Source organism: Melospiza melodia, chromosome 13, assembly GCF_035770615.1.
Source record: "Melospiza melodia melodia isolate bMelMel2 chromosome 13, bMelMel2.pri, whole genome shotgun sequence".
NCBI lineage: Eukaryota > Metazoa > Chordata > Aves > Passeriformes > Passerellidae > Melospiza > Melospiza melodia.
The window spans coordinates 3,033,552-3,058,371 of NC_086206.1; the positions used below are offsets into that span (position 1 = coordinate 3,033,552).

The following is a 24,820-nucleotide window of genomic DNA, read 5'->3' on the forward strand; positions in this document are numbered from 1 at the left end:
AGACACCTGTCTTTCCAACCAAGACAAGCTGACGGTTAACCATGTATTAACAATTGTTTATTAAGAATTAATTGTTGAAAATAAATTATTATCAATCTAATAAACAGTTATGTAGGTGATTAAAGGTTGGCTAGAGGTCTTCACTGGAGCTCGGAAGGGTAGCTGCAGAGGTCTCTGGTGAAGGCTGGGAGACCAGCAGCAGCAGAAGGCACGATGTTGCTGCCTCCTGCAGGAGCTCCAGCTGGCACAAATGCTGTCCCTCAGGTGCTGCTTTCCAGGGCACCTGATCCTTGGCTCCCTGGCCTTTCTCCGTCTGCCCTACCAAGAATCTTCTGCTCCAAGGCTCTGCCTTTCACAGTCACCTGCCTCATCTTCTCAGCTGGATTCAGGTTAGAAATTCTAGGAAGAAGGGGACTGGTATTAGCCAGAGAAACATTCCCAGCCAGTTGCTCTGCAACTCGCACAGCAAGTTGCACAGTGTTGCATCCTCTGTCTGTGCAAGCAGCATGCAGCAAATTAAACAAGCTGCGTGGAGGCTGCAGAGGTGCAAGGGCAGGACCATGACCTGTTAAGTGCCTGGGGACCAACTCCAGCACACAGGGTTCCAGGCAGAGAAGCAGGCCTTGCTTGTCTCCAAAGGAAGCAGAGCTGGGCACTTGCTGGTTCCTGGATCTCCCAGATTTTGCAACCTTCCAGCAGTGTGATGTTCCATACAGTGTCTTTTCCCAGTGTCTCCCTCCCAAGGCCAGATGATGATCTTTCTGTGCTCCTGTGGGTGTTTGTGCCGCCTCTCTGGGGCTGCCTGACTCCATGCCCACCTCCCCATCCCAGTCAGAGGGACTGAAAGCAGGGTGTTGGGGGATGAACCAGGCTGTGCTTGGTGGTGCCCAGCATTAGGACAAGAGGCAATGGGCAGAACCTGAGCAGGGAATCCCACCTGAACCTGAGGAAGAACTTCTTTCCTGTGCAGGTGCCAGGTTGCCCAGAGAGGGTGTGGAGTGTCCCTCACTGGAATTATTGCAGAGCCCTCTGGACACAACCCTGTGCCATGTGGGACCAGATGACCTACTGGGGTCCTTTCCACCCTGTGATCGCCCAGTGATAGCCGTCAGAAACATGAGTTGGCAAGGGCTGGATGTTTCTCACCTGCACAGCAGGGTGGTCTGGAACATCCCCGCACACTTTGGGGAGAACTGCACTTGAAAGGCCTGCTTCTGGCCAGGAGTGATGATGCCGTGGTAGGGCTTGATGGAGAACAGTGGCAGGTCATAGATGGCGTCTGGGAAGATTTCCAGGGCGGAACCAACGCGCTTTGAGTTGCGCAGCTTCTTGGGATGGTCCAGCTCCTCGAACTGCTGCCTCTTGGAATCCTGCAGGTGCTTGGCCAGCCGCTGCAGCAGCCGCAGCTCAAAAGCCTGAGTTTCCTGGTCCTGCTGCCACCCAAAATGATGCAGAAGGTTTCTGCAACGCCTTAAAGTTTCAGAGGAGAGGAAATTACCTGCAGAGAGGAGGAGGACACCTTTCAAAGACAAAATCCTGTGCTGCCAGCAGCTCTGCCTCCTGATGCAGGTAGGTGGAAAAGAGCTGGGATGCACTTGGAGCATCTCTGGCCAAGTACTTTTAGCAGGAAATGGGGCATGTGGGACAGGGTCTCTGCCTGAAGCACACACTCCTGTGCCAAAGCAGGAGAGTTGCTTTTAGACAGTGACTTTGCATTTGCCCTGGAGTGAGGAACTGCACACAGACAGTGGCTACAGGTCAGCTCACTTGTAACACCCTTGTGTTTCCCAGTCTCAGACTTCTCAAAGAGTCTGAGATGTCCCTGATGTCCCCCTTCCCAGTCCTGACCCAGCACGTGGCTCTCCCCAGAGGCTGGCTCAGCTCCTTTGCAGACCGCAAGTGGCAGAGCAAGAACAGAAGGGGATGAATGGCAGATAGGGGCAAAAACTCTCCAGCTGCAGCTGGCAAGATGCTGATGAAAGTGGATGTGTGGAGAAGGATGAAAAAGCAATTCATGTTTTGGGGTGAAGTGGCAGGGTCTTCTCCCCAGGCTCTCAGCTACCAAGTGAAATGCCCTTACGTGCCAGAGCAGTCCTCATCGCTGCTTCACTATCTCCAGCTTCCTCCCAGGAGTATTCCAGGGCTATCTTCCCTGTGTTGCATAGCCTGAAACTGAAAAGCAAGAAGGAGGAATAACAAAATATTTCCAATAAATATAAAGCAAATAGTACAGTAACATTGTCTGATGGCCTCCTGGTACCACTTTCTGCTGAAGAGAACCTTCTTCCCCAGGCAGCCCTGCCATGCTCAGACTGCTGTCCTGGGTGGCCCAAAACAGCATTTCCAAGTGTGGATGTTTAAGAGGAAAGGGCCAACATGGTGCCCAGGACATTGAAGCCAAGGGACTTTAGGTCTTGGTTTGACTGCAAACTTATCCTTGAGCAGAATGAGGACAGGTGACATGCAGTGAGAGCAAACCCATGGCTGCTCTCAGCAGAAAGGTCTGGCAGCCCTGAGGCTCTCCTGGCACCATCTCCTGCTTGGCCTTGTGTGCACGGAAAGGGGCCTGTGCTGGTTGGGGCTGGGGCAGAGTTCTGGCAAGCAGGCACTGGGCCAGCCCTGGGCAAAGGCAGCTCCCGCTCACAGGGCCCTGCTGGCCTCCAGCACTCACAAGGCTGTCCTTGTCTGGAAGGGCAAGGTGTCCTTGAACTCAACCACGGTTGTGCTCAGTTTGAACTGGGCGTGGGCAACAACAGCACTGAGGTACACCTCAGCCTCCTGGCTGCTCTCCTCCACCACAGTGTGAGCTGGTTCCAGGACTGGCTCAACCACCTGCAAACAGAGGAGGGAGAAATCACTGAGCAGAGCCCAGAAGGTCAGGCTGAGAAGGGAATCTTCTGGCCTCCAAGATCAGCCTCATAGCGGGACTAGAAAGGACCATTGACTTTTACTTCCCTGGAAAGATGACAAAATTAGGACTGCTCTGCTACGGTAGTTGTTTCTGCCCACTGATCCAAGCAGTCACTACCACAGCTGTTAATATCCCCATGGATAGCTGTGTTCCAGTCCCTGTCCTTCAACCTTGTAGAGGGACTGGCTTTTTTCCTGTCCCCTGTAAATCCAGCAGGTCTCAAAATTAGGGTTAAGTTCTCCTGCTGGAGCTTTGTGGATGGAGAACCTCAAGACTGAAGAGTTCTAGAAAGCACCTTTTCCTTCTTGTCTTAGGAGAAAGTGCTCTCCAGATGTCATGTCCGGAGCAACAGCCACACTGCTGGGAGCTGAGCATGGGCATTTTGGGATGTGAAAGATCTCACTGGAAAAGTCTCCAACTGCAGATGTTCTGATAGAAAAGAGGATGTTTTTTAGAGGCCTTAAAATGGTGCAGAAACTCAGAAAGAACCATCGCCCAAGATGAGTGTGTTTGGCAATAATGACAATAAAAGCAAGAGTCTCTGGAGATGATCCTTCTCTGGACTCCTCCATAGAGTCACGCAGTGCCTGGGTTACTTCGTGATGAGATACCCCACACAATACAGAGACTATAACCAAACTCTCTGGCATCCATGCAGACAAAACTTGGAGCTCACCAGCATATGCAGGAGAAGTATATTTCTCTCCACTTTAAAAGAAGAGACAGAGTGCAGCAGACTTAACTCCTTGTTGGTGAAAAGGCACCAAATGAGATGAAGAGATTTCTAACACCATAAAATGGGATAAAATTATAAAACATTGTCTCCCATTCAACATGGGCTGCAACACTTGTGCTTGTGGCACAGACTGATAGTTTGTGTGTGGCTAAAGGTCTCCTGTCCAAAGGCTTCCCGCTCTTGTGTGAGTATATCCAGTCACTGTGCATCCACCTCTCCCCTGGAATGCACTGCTGCTGAGCCTCGTGGCTGTGCAGTGTCCAGAGGAAGCAGGAGCTGCACAGCCAGCAGTGATGCCGTTATGGTGGTTCTTTTAGTAAAAGCTGGGTTGCCTTTTTTTGCCCTTTTGCTTCTTACCTTCTCTTTTTTAGGCCACCTGCCTGCTGGGTCTTTCCACGTGGTATCCTTCACCGTCACAGTGCGCATTTGGTCGTCCCAGTCTAGAACCTTCCTTCGTGGCAGCTCAAAGTTGATCTTGGTCACCTTACATTTCACAAGGTGCCTTCTGAAGGTGACTGGGACATCTGATCTCAAGATCACTGCGATGTTCTTGGCACAGCCAGGATGGAGGTGTCCCACCTAGGGAGAATCAGGGAAACAGTCAAGACTTCCAAACTGGAAGCACTGCCAAGGGCAGGACTGACAGCAAAAGCAACTGATGTGGTGAACAGCTGTGCCAGAAATCTGCATCTCAGAGTGGATTTATGTGAAATTTGACAGACAAAAGTAAGAACAAAAGGTGCCACCTGCCAAAATATGAAGCCTTGTCTGCAAGGCTGGCAGCCTTGGCCCAGCCAAGCCAGGGACTGCATCTCCTACATGGCACTGGAACGGGATATCAGTGGCATGTGAGGACTCCCTGCCCTGCCTGCTCTTGGGAGCACCAGGGCAGGGCCCGAGCAATGGGGAGAGGCAGAGCAGTGCATGCTCACCTTGGGGGAGAACTGGAACGGGGCGTCTGCATCCCACTCAAAGCGCATGGCCTGCGTAAGGGTGCGGTTGGTGATGGTGAAGGTCCTGCGGCAGCGCTTCCCGACAGGACAGTGCCCAAACTCGATGTGGTTCACTCTGACAGCTGTTGAGGAGGAGAGCAAGGCATGTCAGCATGCAGGGAGCTCCACCCGTCCCCCTCAGGTGCACAGACACCTGCATGCTCAATGCTTCCTTGCTCCAAGCCTTCCTCCCTCTGGAGGCAGTTCCCCAGGCAGTTCCCCATCCCACCACTTCCAGGCAAACACCCTGACACATCCTTGAGCCAGCGACGTGCAGCACAGCACACACTGCTCTGCATGCATGGCTGCCACGCCCACAAGCCACCCAGTCCCGCGGGTGACAGCCCAGGCCTGGCTAGAGGGAGGACACACGTGATCAGACATTGTCCTCCTCCTTGCTCCACCTTGGCAGCCTCTCCTCTCTTACCATCGATGATGTCTTTCCTCAGACTGCTCTTGGCATTCCTCTCCTGGGTGTCTTCCTTTAATCCATCGAGGGTGAATTCGTCGTTGTGGCCCTCACCCACCAGCTCAACCAGGGTCATGCAGATGTCCCCCACTACCAGAGCAATCTTCCCTTCCACACGTTGAGCCAGGGTGGGTTTGAAAATGACCTTAAACTGTGCCGATTGCCCATGACGCAGAAGGATGAAAGTCTGCTTTGGGGGCTTGGTCTCTGCACAGCAGTGAAATCAGAGTTAAGTGATACAGCTGTACAGAGGAAATATTTCCATAGGATAAATGAGGAATAAGAGTTTGAAACCAGCTGCCTTCTAAGCACAGGTTCTACCCACAGTGGTTCCAGACCCTCTTGCTATGTTCACAAGCCTGCCACCTCCAGACACAGCACCACTTAAGCAGCTTAACCTCAGGCTGATGCCCAGCCCTCATTCCACCTGCTTCCAGCCAGCTCCAGCCATATGCAAAGCTCAGCCAAAGAGTGCTTTTGGCTTCTGCTGGCTGGTTGTGTGCTCAAGGGCTGTGTCTCTTCAGGCTGGTACCTTTCCACATGCAGCAAATACCTCAGAGGGCCCACTGAGGTAGTGACAGTCTCCCACAACTCAACCCAGCCTGTCTAGAAGAACTGAACAACTTCCTACAACTTGCTAGGAGGAGACCCTGCAAAACGTCCCCAGGAAAAGCCTGGGGGACAGAGAGCCCAAAGAATGAAACTACATCTGGCTGCTGCTCAGAGAAGCCAAGGGCAGGGCTCTTTTTCCCTTTTCCCTCTGTGCATGATCACACTGCATGGTTAAGGAATTTACCGCTTCTGACGGAGTCCTCTTCCATTTCTCCAGTGAGGACTGTCTTGAATGTGAAGGCCCTGCCTTTCAAGGAGAACGCTCCGTGCTCATCCTCCAGCTGTAACATAAACTGAGAAAAGAGAAGCCAGAGCACAATGATGCTGGTGTGAGTACAGGATGGCACGGGGACTGACACCACAGTGCTGCTGGTCCCACATGGCAGCCTGGCACCTCTCCCACTACAAACAGCACTGAGCACAAAAGTGAAGTCAAACCAGCTGAGAAGAAAGGGTGTTCAGAGGCATCTGGATAGAGCCGACACAGAACCAAACAGGACAGAAAGTAAGGGGCAGAATGTAATTAAACCCCAACTAAGTTTCCCTCAAATGTAGTAAACTGGGATCAAATACAATCTAATGGAACTGGGAAACCACACATGTCCATGAGAACAAAAGGTGACCTGAGAGATGGGGGAAAATACTCCACCACCTTTCTTGTGTTCAACTTAAAGAAAAAAGACTGGATGGAAAATTTTCAAAAACTCTCTTTTTGGAGAAGAGATGTCAGTCACTTGCTTAAAAAGAATTTCTGACACCTCTTCCCAGGTCTGCCATGTTTTTTGGGACCCTTCACCTGTGCCACAAGCACTTGTTCCCAAACCGTCCTTGAGCAGGTCCTCCTCACCTTGACAGGTTTGGTGCCGCTGTTACGGAGGACCAGGGGGAGCATCTCTGAATGCTCCAGCTGGAGCCTCTTGAAGCGCAGCACGGCCGTTCCCCTCTTGCTGCGAGCATTGGGGCGCACGACTGTCACCGGCAGCTCCTGCCCCTTCCCGCTGATGGTGAAGGTCAGGATTTGGGGTTGAACTTCCACAGAGCTGCAGGAGAGGTGCAGAAACAATTTCAGCTGGCACTAACCCATTTCTCACTGGGCAAGTGAAGCACCAAGGGCCACCCACAGTGTTTTCCCTGCCTGGTGGTCCTGGTGCTGCTGGGGGGCTTCCACAACACAGCCCCCCACCAGCCTCTTCCCAGTCCACTCAGGGCCATTCACTAGAGCAATCTGCTCCAAAGAGCCTTCCACAATAGCAGTTAAAAATAATTTCACTTAATTGAATCATGCAGTGCAGCAGGTAAATAAGGAGGCACCAGATGAGATATGGCAAATCCCCTGGCTGCAGTGAGATGAGACTTATGCAACAAGCAAAAGCACAGCACAAAAGCAGTACAAAAGCAACAAGGCAAAAATAAATCATCGTCACCATCAGCAAAGATCGTTTCCAAGAACAGTAAAAAAGCAATTCCTTATTAGCAGTTAGGCTTGTCTTGTTGTGATTCAGCCACTAAATTGCTGAGGAAGGACAGGTCAAAGCCCCAGTTCACAGGTCCCAGGGCAGAGGAACTGCGTTCCTCTTTCATACCAGCTCCAATCAATCACATAAAAAAGCTTAATGAATGCAAGTGAGTCACAGAGGATCACTTAATTTTACAGAAACAAAGAGGAAAATGTGACTACTGACTCACTGGCACAGAAACTGCTTCATCTAAAACTTTGTCCATGGAAACGCCCAGGTCAGCTGCAGCACATCTCAGTAACTTCAAATTGACTACCTAATATTTCCTTGTCTTGGTAGTTCTTCATACAGAATAAACTATCAGCCTCATTTTTCTACTCTAAGAGTTACTCCCAGATCATCTCATGCCAAGTACTCTGCCTAAGGCTACTGAAAGCATTAGAGCTAACAAGAGGCCTGTTCCTTCCCAGTGGAGAGGCAGCTGTCAGTGAGGCCTCCCCCAGTATTTCACAGGGTCAGTTACCCTTTGGGGATGACAAGGGAAGCCTTGAAGGTGCAGTCGTAGCTCTGCTTGTCTGGCGGGGTGAAGGTCACCGTAGCAATGGCAGAGGATGAGCCACGAATGGACATCTTGACAGGATCCAGATTGAAAATATTGTTGATAGGGATTTGTTCCTTGGGGGAACCCAGAGAGCAGTGTTAGGAGAAAACACCTTTCAACATGACACAGTTTTAGTCATAAATGCATTACTGAGAACAGCCCCAGACATTGTGTCTTCCTTCCTCCTTCCCTGGGCAGGCTCCCTCCCTCCCAGGGAATGCTGACCTTGTGCTAAAGCATTGTGTGTTTGGAGCGCTGGCAGCTGCCCCAGCCTACATGGGAGGTGGGCACTGCATGAAAGCCCCTGTAAACAACTTAGAACTGGCCTTCAAAGAGAAGGAAAAGCCAGGGAGCCTGAGGAAATGCTCTGCTTTGAGCCCTGGCATGTCAGCTCATGACAGCCCCTCTCTGCGTGTGCTTCCAGGAGAGGTTCAGAAGGATTCACTTCTCCCACTGAAGACCCAGAGGTGTGAGCCAAAACCTTGCCCAAGACACGCAGAATTCCACACAACTGTTCCCTGGCTCTGCTGCTCTCCCCTGCAGTTTGACTTGCACTGAGCTACACTAGTCTGGGCCACAGGAAGCAATGCATCTGGAGAACAAAACAGGCTCTCACCCGGCCCTTAGAGGGCAACCACCACCTTGGCCTCCTGCTCTTACCTCTCCAGGCAGGATGGAGAGGGCCACGTCACATGGCAGACGGCCTGCATTGCAAATTCTGAAATGAGCTTCTGCCTCCTGCCCAACCAGAACCTTGTTGAAAATGAATCTGTTCTCATCTCTGACGAACAGGCCCATGCCTTCCAGCGACTGCAGCTTGTACTCAAGGTCGGCGCTGCTGCAGATGGGGTAGTCCTTGAAGACTGACGTGACATCCTGAACGAGTGCTGTGGACAGACCAGAGGGATGAGCACAGAGAAGCCTCCCTGAGCAGAGGGATGAGCACGGAGGGGCCTCCCTTATGAATTTGTCTAGACCCTGCTGGCCTCTCAGAAGCCTTGATAAGCCCTTTCTGCCTGGGTGATTGCTAAACCCAGCCTTGGGTGGGGGAGCGGGCTGTGAGGATGGAACTCAGTCAACCTCAGTCTTAGAGAGCATTGCTTTCCTTTTATCCTTCCATGCATCCCTCTCAGCCTGGGAGGGATGAGTGAAGTGGTGGACTTGAAGAGGCTGGAACCTCTGAGGATTTTAAGGTGGGACACCAGGGCGAGCACGCCTCTCCATCCAAGCAGCAAGTTCAGGTGCTGCTCAGCAGCAGGTGTGACCAAGGGCACTGTGGGCAGTAGGTACCTGGGAGGCAGGACTCGACAATCAGGGTGAAGGGAATGCCCAGGGGGTTGTCCTTGGGGTCTCTGCCCATGATGTCGATGTAGAGCTGCTGCTCACATGTCCCCTCCTGCCCTGCGAGGCACTCCACTTTGATCACCTGCAGGCCACACGGGCGGATGCAGCCACAGCAGGGGGACACCGTGAACGCGCCCAGATTGAGGTGACTCTGCAGAAAAAGTTCCAGAGGAGGCTGATGGCTAACAGCTGTGCCTTGAGCCCCCAGCAAAGAGTATGTCCTGCCCTGGCCTCCAGCTGGGCCCAAGCACCCAGTCACAGGGCAGGGAAGGATGACTTCATGGCCCAAAGGCAGCCCCAGGCTGGGAGCAACAAGCCAAGAGGAGCTGCAAGCCTGTCCCAAGTGGCAGAGAGAAAGGAGTTTGAATCTAAAGAATGAAGGTGGTAGCTTTGATCCTTCAACCTCCAGAGGTAACACCAGAGGGCCGAAATAGCTCTGAGAAACGACAGGAGAGAGGTAGGGGACTGGGAAGAAGAAAAAGTGATGTTGTCTGAGCTCTGTGGACTGGGAGTTCAGTGGGGGATGTTTTTGCTTCTGAGGTGTTCACAGACCTATGCTGGCTTGCAGCTACCAAACACAGGACCTGCTCCCCTCTGTTGACCCCACAACTCCAGGTCAGAGCCAGACTACAGGAGTGTCAGTGGGACTGAGCAGATACTGGTCTTGCAGACCACGTCCCACCCTGTGGCGATGAGCCCCAGCCTGGGCACAGCAGCATCTTCTCACATCCCCTGCAGCAGCACTGCTGGGCAGCAGGAGTCACCCACCGGTGTTGACAAGCTTGATTCCTTTCCTGTCGAGCGCTTTGTAGCTGATGGAGCAGATTTCCTTTGCTTTGAACTGAGGGGAGAAAGCAGAGGCATCTGTCATGCTGAGCTCCTGTGCCTCAAAGGCCAAAGCTGGCCTTCCTCCTCACAGAGGAAAGCCTTCCTGCTCCTTATGGCTCGCAGAGAGCAGCCAGCAGCTCCCATTGCTGGACTGAGCAGCTCTATCACCAGCTTTGTACTACACATGGGGATACTGAGGTGTGTTTTTGCTCCCTCTCCCCAAGCCAGGGATGCAAATGGACGAGAGCCCAGGTCTCCTGGCTGCCTGCCACATACCAGCTGTGGAGTGCTGCCTCTTCAGACAGGAAGGGTGGTGCAGGGCTTCTCATACCTTTTGCTTTCCAACGCACACGCAAGCTTGGGTGTTTGGCGGATGCAGAATGTGAAATTGGCCATGCCTATGTTCTTCAGCACAACGCTCCGGGTCTTCCTGGTGCCCACGATCATGGCTCCGAAGTCGGTGGGCGAGGCGGGCACAATGCTGTACTTGCTGTACTCCGCTTCGGCCGACACCCTCACTGGGATGTTGGCAACAGCCGGGCGTCCTCGACCTGGGCTGGCATCTGCCACCTGTGTCCACAGGAAGGGCTTGGTAAACAATAAACAGGCCAGCCAGATTCTCAGCTCCACTTAAGAAGCCTCACAAATGGTGTGGAAATCTTTGTTTGTGCATGTAGGAGAGAGGATTCTCCAGTTAAAGGCCTCCTTCCATTAGACATCTAGCTTGTTTACGCTCCCAAAACACCGTGTGACAACACAGCCTGGCCCAGGCGGCTCACCTGGCAGTACAGGATGGGATTGTTCTTGAGGACCATTTCACTGGTGGGGTGGAAGAGCATCTCAACCTTCTCACCAGGCCGGGATGCAATCAGCACGCCTGACTGAGGCTCAACAGTGAAGTGGGATGCCAAGTCTTGCATCTTGGGACCTGCACCCTTCAGCGTGAAACTGGGGAGAAAGGGAAGGAATGGAGATCTCTGCAGTTAAAAGTACAGGTGCCACCAGCACAGCCAGGACTTTGCGTAGGACCAGAAAAAAAAGGGAGAGTCCAGTTCTGGGAATCCTGGATCTTGACAGAGAGTGCAGACAATCACAAGATTACTGCAAGAAACCTCGAGACTGAAATTTTTCATTCACTCCTTTACAGAGTCTCAGAAAGGGAAAGGAGGTGACCCCCAAAACAAGGCAATGAATCTCAGCATTTCAGTGGCTGAAATTTCTGGGGCTCTCCTTTGGGCTCCAGCTGAGCTGTGAAGAACTGCTGGTTTGTGGCTGAATTCTCTGGTAAAACAATTGAGATCAGAGAGCCCAAGTTTTGTATTTACCATGAGGTAGCCAGCATGGAAACAGGCTCTAGCCATTGACAGAGGGAGAATGAAGGTCTGGGAAATGCTCACTACCAGGCAGCTGGACTCACCTGTACTCAATGTTGTATACCCCTTTGTTCTGTAGACTCAGGACTTTCTTCACTTTATCCAGGACATTAATGGTTCCAAATTCCAAGCTTCCATCTGCACCTGCAGAAAACCCACAGAGTGAGGTCAAACACGGTATTGGTGAGCTGCTGCAGAATACACCAAGTCACAATCAACATGGAGGTCTCGGCACAAAACCCTTTTCAGCAAGATCCCATTCTTGAAAGTGTTTTCCAGCTACTTGTCTGCCCTTTCTCTTCTTACTCAAAATATCTGCAGGCTTAGTAGCTAAAGAGTTTGCCTTCCATTTCCTCGCTCCCAAGCACAAATCCAATTACTTTAAATGCTGTGCTGAGTCTGTGGGCATTGCCAACTGCCTGTTTACGTCACTGTTGTTTCAAAGCCCCAAATCCAATCTGCACATGAAACTGCACACTTCAGTTCAGAGGGGAGAGACTTAAGGCTGTCAGACTCCTGACAATGCTTTATTCCACACAGCTTGCAGAGTATGTGCTTTAGGTATCCATGCCTTCCTTGCATGCTGTCCCATCCCATCCCATCCCATCCCATCCCATCCCATCCCATCCCAAAGTGCTTTGGCTGCCCACCTCCCAAGGTAATGCAGTGCACCTGGACTGCTTTGTTAGGGAGGCATCCACTGACCTTCAGGCATGTCAATGCTCAGAGAAACTTCATAGACCTCTGCAGAGATTTTGATGTTTTCAGCCTGAAAATTCCCCAGGATGTTTTCTGTATCTGAAACCTGAGGCAGCAAGAAACAAACACTGTTCAGATTATTCTTTTGGTAGACAGCCTGAAAGTCCTTGTCTCTGCTGGCTGCTTCCCCTATGACCTTCCTGGCTTCACAAACGTTGGTGGGCTCCCAAGCTTTGCTAACCTGTTCCTCTCATGGGCTGCCCCAGTGGGATTCTGCTGCAGTAAAAACCCTATCAGCCCAACTCTGCACTCCTGCAGCAGGGAATGCTGCTGCCAAAGCATCCTTGAGAGGCACAGGGGTGTAAGAACAACCACAAAAAGTGTGAGGTGTCTCAGAGCAGGTGGCATTGACAACCCTCTCCAATCACCTAGCACCGTGTCTGAAATGCAGTCCCTAAACCATGGGGAACAAAATCCCAGGGGGAGAGTTTGTTGCACTATGCAAGGGCTTCAGACAAAGCCCAGGAGGAACGTAGAGATCACGCTGCAGTCCGTACCACCAAACAACAACCTTCAACCATTCACAGGGACAGGGTGGTTGTGCTACAGGCTCAGGATGCAGTGTCTGCTTATCTGGGGGGATGTGGATGCACTACATGGTCTGGCAAATGCTGTGCAGAGGCAGAAGTTGGGGTCACAGCACCCTCGTGTCTGGCAGGTGCAGTTCTTCGTGACTCTGTCCCTAGGAGCACATGGCTGCTCACTGTGCCCTGCTCTGCCAGGCAGAGCACAGTCCCTCTCACCTCTAGTTGCAGGATCTTCTCAATGCTGCCAATGTGCTCAGCCTTGAAATGCACTGTCACTTGAAACTCTGAGTGGGGATCAAGGATGCCATTATCTTGTGACAGGGAGAAGTCCTCAAAAAGGCCACCCAGCCCACGGAGCTGCCAGGCCATGGGCAGTAGGGTGTTGTTTTTCAGGACCAAGGTCCTGCTGTCAGCCCTGCAGAGACAGGAAGGCACTTGGCATCAGCTGCTGGATGGTCACACCAGCCTCGCCACTGAACGCAACTTGGAGCAGCTCCATCCATGCCCCGGAAACCAGAGTCAAACGTTTTCTCTTTGTCACAAGTCTTGGAGTGCTTGTGGGATGACTGACCTGTGCAGAAGCAGCTTGTCAAAAGACAGCTGCAGGGGGCTGACCTCCAGCTTCATGTCCACCCCATGGCAGCACAGGCTGAAGACCACTGGCTCCGGGTTCTTCCTAATGCTGCAGATGAGCTTGTCTTCCAGGAAGCCAGGGGAGGTGGGGTATGCCCAAATGGTCAGCTCCTGGACATGGCCCCACAGAAGAAATCAAAGGAGCTCTGAGTGTGAGCAGGAGGAGCGGCCCCTGGGCACTTCAGCAGTGCCTGCTCTACCTGCCCTTCTCCTACCTTCCCCTCCTTTGGTTTCAGGGTCATGCGGCGAGGGTCCGCAACAAAGGTCCTTGTTTTCCAATCTTTCTCAAAAGAGAAGTGGACCTCTATGACCATGGGGGAGTTGTTGAGGATGGTTAGCTTCTCTGAGTTGCCAGGACAGTTCTGGACCTCATACCTGTCCACAAAAGGGGAAAAGGCTGCAGAGGAGACTGTTGCCCTTGCCACACACCGAGGGGAGCACCGTGTGCACCCAAGGAAGCACTGCTGGGAGACCCTGCTCTAACAGACAAGTGAGGGAAATGGATCCCAGTCAGAGGCATGGCAAGGATCCTTGCCGTAGTTTATGCCTAACCCCTGGACTTGGTGCCTGCACCACAGAAGCCTGATGATGCTCAGGCCACTTTGAGAGTTTTTAATACAACATAAATTCAAGGGTGCCTAGAAAAATAACAGTACACCAGGCACATGGGTTCCTTCCCCTTCTTTCTTGGGGTGCCTTCCCTGCAGCGTATAAAGAAAGGCTTTTGGAAAAAGAGTTTAGCTAATCTTTTTCATAAAAGTCATGCAACTGCTTTGGATTTCATGGGTAGCTCAAAGTCTGAGAAAGAAATATGAAGCATCAATTCCCAAGAGGAATGCAAAGAGATAACAAATGACCCTTCTCTTGTGTGTGGAAATGACTTTGGAATGAAAGGGTTAAAGAGGCAAACAGAAATCCCAAACCATCCATCAACCTGGCTAAAGATCATCTGGTTTTTTAAACTATTTTAATTTCATTTCCTTGGGTTGTCAAAATAGACCGAACCCTCCAGAGTTCCTATGGGGACAAGAACTTAAATGCGATTAAAAAAACTAGTGACAGTAAAAGTAGAAATACACAATAGCTTCAATGACCATGTGCTTAGGCAGATTTTATCCAGCAGTGAGCATGCCATGTCATTACAGGAAAATGTAATTCCTGCTGTATGTTCTCCTCAACATCCATTTGCAGGTCAATAATAAAATTTTGTTATAATTGCAGATGAACGAAAGTTTTACAAAACCATCTACAGAAGAATTGCTTGATCAGGCTACCTGCAGAGCTCAAAGCACTTCAAAAACCACCATAAAGTTCATTTCTTAAGGGGTGAAGCTGAGATGTGGGGGGGGACAGAAGTTGCCGTCCGACACCTTTGGACTGGCGGCAGCACGCGGCTCTGGCCACCAAGGCGGCCACTGGGTAGGCAGAGCAGCTCCTCTCCAAGGCTCATCTGCCTCTTATCTGTTCAAGTTCCCATCTGTGGTCCTTCAAGCCCATGTCTCTCCCAGGACTCTGCCAGGGACTGCCCTGGATTGTGCAACCAGGAGAGCATGTCTCTCCAGGCACGTCCAGAAAAGTACAAGGCCCGGCAGGGAGCACATACCACTCTCTTGACTTCCCACACAGCAGCGGTCCAAAGTGGAATTGCTTTGTGCTCTCAACATATTCTTTGAAGATGACTTCATCCTCCTCCATGGTCTCCCTCCAGTGTGGAAACACCAGCCTGGGCAGAGAAAGTGGGGAAGGAGGAGCTATGAGATGCTCCAAGTAGGAAATGTCATCAGAAAGCCATAACCCTTCCTGGTGGCTGAGGCACCATCTGCCTTCCCAGCTCCCAGCACAGGAAGAGGGGCTGGGCAGCCTCAGGCAGCGCAATCTCCCCGGCCCTGGCTGTGAGTTCAGGGCAGCTGTGCTGTGGGAGGCTGCTGGGGCCCAGCCTTACCGTGGGTTCTGGATGATGCTGGGGTACAGGCCGGTGACACTGCAGGGCAGCTCGTACTGGCGCTTGGACAGCACGATCTCAAACTTCATTGTCTGCTCAAACTTCCCTGGCTTTTTGGTGAAGAAGTTGACCTTCAGTTCCACCTGACCTTGGGCAGGCACTTTCCACCGGTACCGTTTCAGCCTGGCAATTAAAGAGGAGGCTTCAGACATTGCTGAGGAGCAAATGAAGCAAGGAGGGTGCACTCGCCATCCCCCAGCACTGGGTTGCTGTGGAGCTGGGGACAATGGACTTTGTTTGGCAAGAGGACCAAGAAGCAGAGGCATCACCTCCTCCTTTGTGGCTCACCTGAGGAATGCTGCAGGGGTTGAGGCTCTTTCCAGCACTTCCGAAGGACTTTGGGATCTTGTTACAGAGGAATCCTGGGAGCTTTCTGTTCTCTGTGTGGAGATCTGGTTCTCCTTTGCAGACCTGACACTGCTGACCACTTTACCCCTCTTTGGCTGCCTCTCAGCAGAACTGCCCTTTGCATCTGGGGCCTTGGCCTAAGGGGAGAGAGAAAAGGGAGGGAGAGGTGAGGCCTGAGACATCCCTGTCCTGGAGAGTAAACTGAGGGTTTGTTCACCAATGGAAGAGAGAATAAATACATAAGTCCACCTGCCCATAGGCTTGGTTTTCCTTATTGGTGCTTGTTTTGCCTAGGATGCCCCTTCTTATGCAAGACCCTCTCCTCAAAAGAAGTTGATTGTTTTAAGTTATTTTTTTCCTTCTTGTCTTACAGAACTGCTCTGTTTCCAGCAGAGTCCCATCCCTGGCAGAAAGAAGACCTGCAGACATGGGGCCTCCCATCACATCTTCACAACCTCTCCACAATGATTCCTTTCCATCCAACCTGTCCCCCATGCCCCATCCAGCCTGGTCCCTACCCTGGCACCTTCAGTGCCAGCACCACTGGAGCACCAACCAGATTGTCTCCCACGGCAGCACCTCCTGGTGCCACGGTGGTGAAGGGCTCCACACACCCTGCAGAGCCCAGCCTCACCTCTGGGTACTCGGCTATGGAGAGCGCAGCACCAGGGGCAAGGGGAGGGCCGTCAGGATGCAGTCCCAGATGTTTCAGCAGCTAAACAGAAGAGAAAATCCTGTTGATACCTCTGTCACCTTCATCCTCACAACTCCTTCTCTAAAGGCACTGAGCTTTTGGCAATGGGGTTTTTGACTTATAGGAAGTACGAGTGCTTTGCTATGCCCAGTGGGGTGAGCAGGCTCCAGAACAGATGCAAGAGCTACAAGCCAGAGCGGGAGAGAAACCTCTCCTGAGTGACTCAGCTGAAGAAAACAATGGCCATGAGCTGCCCTGTCCTGGGGCCCTTTATAATGATTTCTGGGCTGGGAGACTGAACAGATGGGACACTTGTACACAGAGCACTCCCGCTTTCTGCCCATCTGAGGGATGGTGATAACTCCCCCATTCACACACATGCTACAGAGGCATTGTGGAACATCATCAGGGGTCTGGACAAGGCTCTGTGACATTACCACCTGGGGAGGACACAATGCTCCAGGGCCCACAACCACAGCAAGCTCAAGATCTGGGCCTTGCAGGGTTTTACCTGGTCTTCTGTTGGCAGCTTCCCATCCCTCAGGATCTCCCCAATCATGGCCTTCGGATCTGCGACCTGGATGTCCAAGCACGGCACCCCGACATGCTTGTCTCTGACTGCCCCTTCTGCAACTTTGCTTTGTGTCCTCAGCTGAGATGACTGAAGACTCCTTTGGCCTTCATGTTTTGGTTTAGGCTGCTTCTTCACCTTCTCCTGAGGCTTACTGGCCTTCCAGCCTTTGTTTCCAGCTGCAGGCTGGGACTTGTTTCCCTTTTGGATCACGGGTAACTGCACGGTACCCTGAACCCTGTCCCAGTAGGAGAAAACCTGTGCCATGTCCTGCTGTGATGACTCATAGATCTGAAACCTCAGGATCAAGATCTCAGCTGGGTCCTTGGGGACTTTGGTTCTCCCCTTCCCAGAGGCTTTAGTTCCCCTCTTCTGTGGGGCTTTGGTTCCCCTCTTCTGTGGGGCTTTGGGTGCCCCCTTCTCTGGGGCTTTGGTTTCCTTCTTCTCTGGAGCTTTGATTTCCTTCTCTGGTTTTGCAGGCTGCTTCCCGAAGGAGACTTTCTTTTCCTTCTTCAGCTTCTCTTCCTCCTTCTGCCTCTCTTCCTGCTCTAAGGCTTTTGCCTCCTCCTCAAGCTTTTGAGCTGGCTGCTTCAGCTCCCTTCAGCAAACAAAATAGAAAACATCACTGAGAGTCCCCACCAGAAACTTGGGCTCACCAGTCCTGGCTGGCCCTGCACTTCATTCCTTGACCCTGAGGCCATGGCAGAATTCATTTCTGTGGATTTTCCTCAACCCACAGAGGCTGGGAACATCCCAAGTGAGGGCATTGGTGGAAGGGCACCTCCAGGACCAGCCAAACCTAAGCCTTGCCATTGTAAGGCCTCAACTGTAGCACCTCCCTCTTAAGGCACAGCCAGACACCTCCAGCCCCTGCCAAAGGCTGATCCACCAGCTCTTTGTGCTGATGCCTGAAAAAGCTCTTTGTCTCTTGACTTCCCAGTTTAAAGCAGAGCACAGATTGCTGACATCTGCTTATCTCTTCTACAATTCTCACTCAGCTCATTCAGCCCCCTTCTCTGTGGGCACAGCCTGCTCCTTAATGACAATAATCCTATCGGTCAGAAAGCAGAGTCTGCAGGAACTCCTCTCCTGCAAGACAGGCTCTTGTCAGCCAGGTTTCCTGCTGGAACCCAGCTGTGACCAAGCAAACTGTCTGACCAAGTGCTATCTGCCATAGAAACGATTTGAAGCAGCTTCATCTGTCTCCTCTCCATGGAACCAACTTCAGCCTGGGCTGAAAGGAGTCCTGAGCTTGCTTTAAGCAGCCTCCACTCCCAGCTCCACACTTCTCCTGTGAGTCCTGAGCTGGGCTGCCTTGCTTGAGCAGAGCTTCTCCTGTGCTTGCCTCCTGCTGCAGCTGAAGGGGAGCCTAAAGGACAGGAGCTTTTCTGGGTGCTGTCCCACCATAAGGAGAACCAGGAGCTAAGAGGCTGGCCACCCTTCTGGCCTTTGATATCAAATACTTCTGACTCAAAGTCCTTGGAGCAGGGAAACCCTGCAGGGACAAAACCCTGAGCAGTAACCCTTCAGGGCTTACTCACCCCTGTGTCTGTGTTCTCTTCCTTTCCTGTAATATTTTATCCACTTTTGCTTTCTTCTCCTCAGGGAGGGCATCATGCTCATCCTCATCCACTTGCAAGATGTGCAAGAGAAACAATGAGTGACTGCAAGCACAGCTGGGTGCTCTATGTCAGCTGCAAGGATTCACAGCTTTTCCCCACCCAGCCTATCATCCCAGGAGATATTGGGGAGCTCATAGCCCTGCTCCAAAATTCAGACAATCCCCCAAACTATGGCTGAGCAGAGAGTTCCTGGGCTTTGCCTGGCTTAAGCGCACCAAGGCTGTGGACAGTCGTTTGTCACTGAGCTACAGCAGCTGGCTCTTGTGCCCAAGATTTAATGTAGAGATTAACATTAAATCTAACATCTCTAACATCTGAGGTCTTGAAACCTCAGACCTCCTGCAACTCTGAGATGAGTGCTAGTTACACTGAGGCAGAAGGTAAAAAGATTAATAAAAACATTTCTTACAAGCTCTGCTGAAAATCCAGATACACAGGGATAAGGTTGAGGCTTGAGATAAGGTTGAGAGAGAAGATTTGAGAGAAGATATCTCACCTTCCTTCTCTCTTTGAGCTTCCTTCTTCTTTCTTTCAGCTTTGTTCTTGGCTTTCCAAGAAGCATAATCCTGCTGCAGGTTCACCACATAGATATGATGACAGTTCTTGACAGCTCTGAGTACGCAGAGCAGAGAAGATTCCAGGCTGCTTGCAAAGAGGCTCTCCAAGCCATCAAAGACCACTCCCTTGTAGCAGTCTTTCTGCTGCAAATAAAGGGAGGAGTAAGTCAGCCATTGCATACAGGGGCCTCGCAGCTGAGCAGTGATCCCAGATGTCCCAGGGCACCAGCTATCCTTGTTCCAAGTGCAGTAGCTAAGAGCAGCTGGGACCTGTCCTTAGGCTCTGCCAACTAAGGGCAGCTGCAGCTTCCCCCAGGGTTCCCTGCACACAGTCCAGGATCCTCGAGCAGCATGTACAGAGCTGCTCCTCCTCCTCTCTGAGTCGTACCTCAGTGCCTTCTCTCCGGAGCAGGAATGTCTCCTTTTCCCCCACCCCACACACCTGCAGCCTCTCACTGAGGATGTCCACCAGCAGCTCCTCGGGCAGCACACAGCTCAAGCAGTTCAGCTCTTCCCCACGACTGCTGACGATGTTCAGCTGCTGGGGCGCAGGAGCAGTGGAAACTGTGAACTGCAATGGGAACAGAAACCAACAGCCCTGAACAACTCCCACTGCTGGGCTTGGAGCTGGGCTTCCTCACCAGTGGAGACTAGAACAGACTAGCAGTGCAGGCTGGGGGCTCAGGGGAAGGTCCTGGAGGGCCCATCCCTTGGCCAGCAGAGACCTGAGCTTGCAAGCCCCAGTGCAGCCTCCCAGCACTCTGCTCACTGCCTGCAGCCACACTAGCCAGGACTGCACTTTGCCAGCAAACCACTGAGAGCCAGTGGAGCTGTCTGCCAGAGCACATTCCCAGCCCAAGTATGGCACAATGGAGCCACGTGCCAGGCCCTGGCTGGCACAGAGCCTCCACTGTGAGCACTCCCTGCTCTTCTCAAAGACAATGTAAAGATCCCAGGCATCAACCAGGGCAGACCATGTTTACCTTGGTGCCCTTTACCTTGGCTGGCTCCTTCTTTTGTGCTGGAAGGTTCTTGCCTTTGGCATACTTCTTGTAGATGTTTTCCTCAGCAGCTTCTTTATTCTTGCTCTGAGCAGTGAGCTTTTTACCTGCACAGGGGACAGACGGTTCAGGGGGGCTTTGTAAAGCAAGTAGGCACCTTTCACTGCAATGGGCACAACCTTGGGCCCTGGAAGGAACATGGCACTGGTCTGCTGGGCACTGGCAGCACTCTTGCTCAGAAGCAGCTCCTTCCCTGCTTCTCTTACCAGCATGCCATACTTGATTTTAAAGCCAGCACTATGTCCCTCCTAACAACTGTGCACGCAAGTGACGCTGCTCACACAGCAGTTCCCCTGCAGATCAAGCCAGAGATTTACCTCCAGGAGCATTGTTTCCATACACTGCACCCATCCTGCATTCTCATGTGGAGACCTGCAGCCTGCCCCACTTGCATCATTTGTCTCCACTGAAGCTAAATCCTCCTTGTGGGAAAAGCCCAGCTGAGACCCAGACTCTTCTTCCTTCCACCAGCTCCCAATCCAGCCAGGTTCAAAACTGAGCAATGCAAAACTTCCCCCTGCACCGAGCCAGGTCTGGCCTCACCCTGCAGAGCTCAGGGCACCAACTGCCCAGGAAGTTTCATAAATGTCTCAGTCTCAGAACAGCCCAATGAGCTGTGTAACCTGACAGTGGCCACAGGTAACTCTCTGGAGAAAAGAGCTCATCTGGAGCATGTCTCTCATTGGAAACTCCTCTGGGAGGCTGTCCTTCCCTTCCTCTCGTTTGCGAGGTTACACGCATAGTCAGTTCTCTTGTGCTCAATGAGCCACTTCAGAAGGCTTTTTCCTTGTTCAGGTGGGCAGCAGTTCTGCTTGCTGCCCATGAGGAGCAAGCTCAATTCAGCTTTGAGGAAATATAAAATACTGTGGAAAGAGACAGGCGTGCTTCAACACCCCTAGAAAAATGAACATGTTCCAAGAATAGCAGAAAAAGGGGCTATAAAAGAACCCCTGACGGAGCCCTTAAAATTGATTTTTTTTTTTTTAAAGAAGCCAGAGACGCACTTCAGCCACATTCCCTAAGAGACACAAGGACTGAAAAACTGCTGCTCTGAGTAAGCAGAAGTGGACAGTCGTGGTGGGTTTCTCAAGCACTGTCTCTAGCATTTTTCCTTACCAGCATCACCTTTGTGTTTACCTTTTTGCTCCAGGGCAGCCTGGGTGCAGAGCAGCCGGGCACGGAGCCCCGCTGGGCTCTGGTTGTTGGCCATGGCCTCTTTCACCACGGTGTCAATGGACACGTGGGCAGCACCATAATACTGACACAGGCCTGCTGCTATCTCTGTCTTTCCTGAGAGAGAGAGGAGGACTGCTTGGTGACACTGGCACAGGAGGCACTACAGGGACAGGCCCTGGAAAAATCTCCAACAAGATTTAAAGGTTAAAAGGACAGTGGGAAAGCAAGTGTCCCTCCAGGGGAGGCCATGAGGGAGGCAGCTGCAGCGTGGATACAAACTCTGAATGCTAGAGCCAAGAGGATCATCTCCACCTCCCGTTCAGCTGAGGACTTGCCTTAAGCACCGTGGCCCACCAGGATGTGTTCCCCCTGCTTGTCCCTGTCCCTGCAGCCCCGGGCTGCAGCTCACGTACCTGCCCGGGGCGGCCCATGGACGATGACAACAATCCCTCGGTGGGGCTGCGCCTCGCGCCGCCACGAGGACGGGGCAGTGCCCGGGGGGCGCAGGACGGCCCGAGAGAAAGGAATCCCAGCCACCTTCGCCACGGACTCAGGATGGAATGTGATAGCTCTGTGACGTGCTGCAGGGCAAACCAGGGGGAAAAGTCAGCCTCCTGCCTACCTTTGATCCTCACCATCCTCCCCATCTCCTCAGATCCCAGGAAAGAAGACTTGCTGAAAGCAACATGAGCTTGTTCTTTTGTTGCTAGGAAGGTGCAAATAAAAAGAGCCAGTGATATTAGACCTGTCTGAAGAACTCATCCAATCCTAGTCTTTGTGGCTAAGGGACACAAGGGAATATCCTGATTATTTCCCCAGTCTATGGCAGGTGCTTGCTTTGGCTAAACCCAGGATTGGAAGAGGATGCCACAGCCCTTCAGCCAAGAGCTCCTCCACCAAGCTGGGGAACAGGCAGCTGCTAAAAGCATGGGCTTTCCCTGGAGAGCAAGGTGACAGAGAGTTCAGGGTGTATGGGCTGGACTCTCTGCTGTGACCACAGTCCAAACAGACACTGGCAAACCCTCCCTGTTTTTCTGACCTGCCGCTGCCTTGCCCATGGCCTTGGCCTCAGCCTCAGCCCTGGCCTTGAGCTCTGCCTTCAGCCACTTCTGTGCTTCATGATCCTCAGACTCCTCTGCCATCCGCAGGATCTGTGCACGTAGGGGAGAGAAACCATCCACAAGATTCCTTTTCTTGCCTTTCATCACGCAGACTCAACAAACCTATTGTCTGTCTCCTCCCTTCCTCCCAACAACACAAACTATTTAGTTTAGGTCCTCCCACAGCATGTCAGCACACCTGGCTTTGCCCTGGGGACTGTCTCCATCTCCCTGGCACAAGCCTGGGAATGCTGGAGTGCTGTGGGGCTCAGGCAGCATGTACATGGACCTGCCTTCTCACCTTCTTCTCAAGGTACTGCTCATCAAAATCCAGGGCGTAAAATTCAATGGGGAAGTTGCATGGGTTCTTCACCACCACTGTGGCCTCCATCCCATCACTGTCCACCAGCATCCATCCCATCTCTAGTTCTGGGGGGCTGAACTCCAACCGTGGCTCCAGACCTTGTCCTGAGAGGTACAGCTTGAAGTGATTGCTGCTCCCAAAAATGTTAAGCTCCAGCTCATTACTGTAAGACCTCTGTAAAGAGAAAAGTGCAGGAAACTCATCCATGAAGTCTCAGATGACAGGACCCCAAATACAATGCTTGCCCCAAGGCTGGGGTGTTATCAGTGTCTCCAAGGGAAATGGAAACCAGATATTTACTTATGCTAGGGAGTACAGCATCTGTAGTAGTCTGGGTCTGAGTAACTGGGATGAATGCTGGTGTGCACTGTAACTGGGTATTTGGGAATCAGATGGATGTACAGTGGACTGTCAGACATTTTCACCTGGTCATGCAGGAGTGCAGTGCTCATGGGAAAGGCCCTCAGGGTTACAGTGTCCAGACACAGTCCTGGCACTGCTGCATCAGGCAAACACCAGCTCCAGGAGAGGCAAATGAGCTCTTGCTGGCCAGAAATAAGGGTCATCTTCTCTGCTTAGTGTTTGGCTCTGGTCCAAGCCAGACACAAGATGGTTACATTTCTTGAGCAATTAAAAGATCCCTGGGAGTGTGTGTGGGCACAGAAGCACTTGTGTCCATGCTGGTACACACTGCCACTTTCCAAGACCCAGCAGCCACAGGCAAACCACTTTTGGGAAGGCTCCATCCTTTAAAAGTTGACTCCCCAGCTGCATGGGAATGTGCAGGCAGGCCAGAGCCCCAGGGACTGCTGGCAGCACCCCACTACAGGTGACTGTCCTGCCGTGCCCAGGAAGGTGGGTGGTGGCTGTCTGGTCTCTCAGTCCTGCAGCAGCATGAGCCATTCCAGGATTATCCTCTGTGAGTGGGCAGCTGCTCTGCACTGAGTGTCACAGCTGCAAATACAGCCGGGCAAGGGGCAGGCTGAGGGGAGTTGGGCACAGCCCCCCCATGTGCCAAGAGGCAGCCTCAGAGCCCTGGTGCTCTCTCTGCAAGCTCCCTGTGGGCATTTCAAAGCACATCTCACGGGAGTGCTCTGTGGGGTGAACTGAGCCACGCTGAGTACGGGGTTTGCAGAAGGCTCCCTGTGAAGGCAGAGCTCCTACCACACTCTCTGCACCAGGCCCTCATTTCCAGATAGCCCTGACAGGCCTCCTGGGCTGACACCCGCCAATCTCACCTCCTCCTTGGGTGTAAATTTGATTTTCAGATTCTGGCACCTTCCTGGATCAAGGGTTCCTTTGGAGGGCTTCACTTCAAAGGGACGGGGCTCATACTCCAGCGCCTGCTGCTTCTGACGAACGGCTGGTGTCATGTATTTGCAGTGATTGGTCTGGGCACAGAAACCAATTATGTGAGGTCTCCTCATGCTCTGAGACACTGACATGGTGCTGAGAGCACCCACAGCCAAACCAAGTGTGGACCCCATAGCCTACAGCAGGAGGGAAAACCTCACCCAGGGCAGGCAGATAGGGAACTACTGTCCTCAGGGGAGGAGGAGGAATGGGTGAAGATGGCAGCAAAGCAAAGCATCTGCTAATGGAACAGGTCCAAGCAAACCAGCCTTGATCTAGACCCTTAGAAGCTTCCTCAAACACGCTGTAGACCCAAGAGCTCAGGCAGCCACGGGAGCAGAAAGGGCAAGAGTCACAAAGAAAACCCAACCAAGAAGTTTCGTGTTCAATGTTGCCTGGGCTTTACCTTCTGAACAGGCTTGATGGACCATTTGCAGGGTACTCGGAACCAGTTGTAGAGGTGGACTGTCTCAACCTTGTACTGCCCAACGACGACGGCAGAGTAGTGCACAGTGTTCTTGGACAGTTCGATTGACAGCTCAGACACAGTGGCATGAAGACGGATGTTATATGTGGGGCCTTTTGAGCTGCGGCTGCTGCAGCGGCTGGCCAAGCACCTGCAGGATTCCAAGAGGCAGCAGTTCGAGGAGCAGGACCATCCCAAGAAGCTGCGCAACTCAAAGCGCGTTGGTTCCGCCCTGGAAATCTTCCCAGACGCCATCAAGCCCTA

The 24,820-nt window shown here is 52.3% G+C and overlaps 1 protein-coding gene across 1 annotated transcript; it reads right to left on the minus strand.

Annotated features, from left to right (window-relative positions):
* Nucleotides 1–105: 105 nt before the first annotated feature.
* LOC134424490 (hydrocephalus-inducing protein-like) lies at nt 106–24,669 on the minus strand. Its single transcript, XM_063168306.1, has 34 exons — nt 24,497–24,669; nt 23,976–24,128; nt 22,675–22,911; nt 21,687–21,854; nt 20,035–20,144; nt 19,698–19,761; nt 19,479–19,607; nt 18,976–19,180; nt 18,399–18,489; nt 16,798–17,455; nt 16,227–16,307; nt 15,533–15,729; nt 15,185–15,367; nt 14,846–14,965; nt 13,458–13,617; nt 13,181–13,353; nt 12,826–13,024; nt 12,029–12,128; nt 11,368–11,467; nt 10,730–10,898; nt 10,282–10,520; nt 9,891–9,963; nt 9,069–9,273; nt 8,439–8,665; nt 7,701–7,852; nt 6,568–6,760; nt 5,905–6,013; nt 5,067–5,315; nt 4,580–4,722; nt 4,005–4,226; nt 2,672–2,832; nt 2,081–2,172; nt 1,147–1,498; nt 106–399 (listed from the first exon to the last, which is right to left on the minus strand). Exons 2-34 carry the CDS (start codon nt 24,108–24,110, stop codon nt 261–263), a joined length of 5,835 nt encoding a protein of 1,944 aa, XP_063024376.1. The 5' UTR covers nt 24,111–24,128; nt 24,497–24,669; the 3' UTR covers nt 106–260.
* Nucleotides 24,670–24,820: the final 151 nt, after the last annotated feature.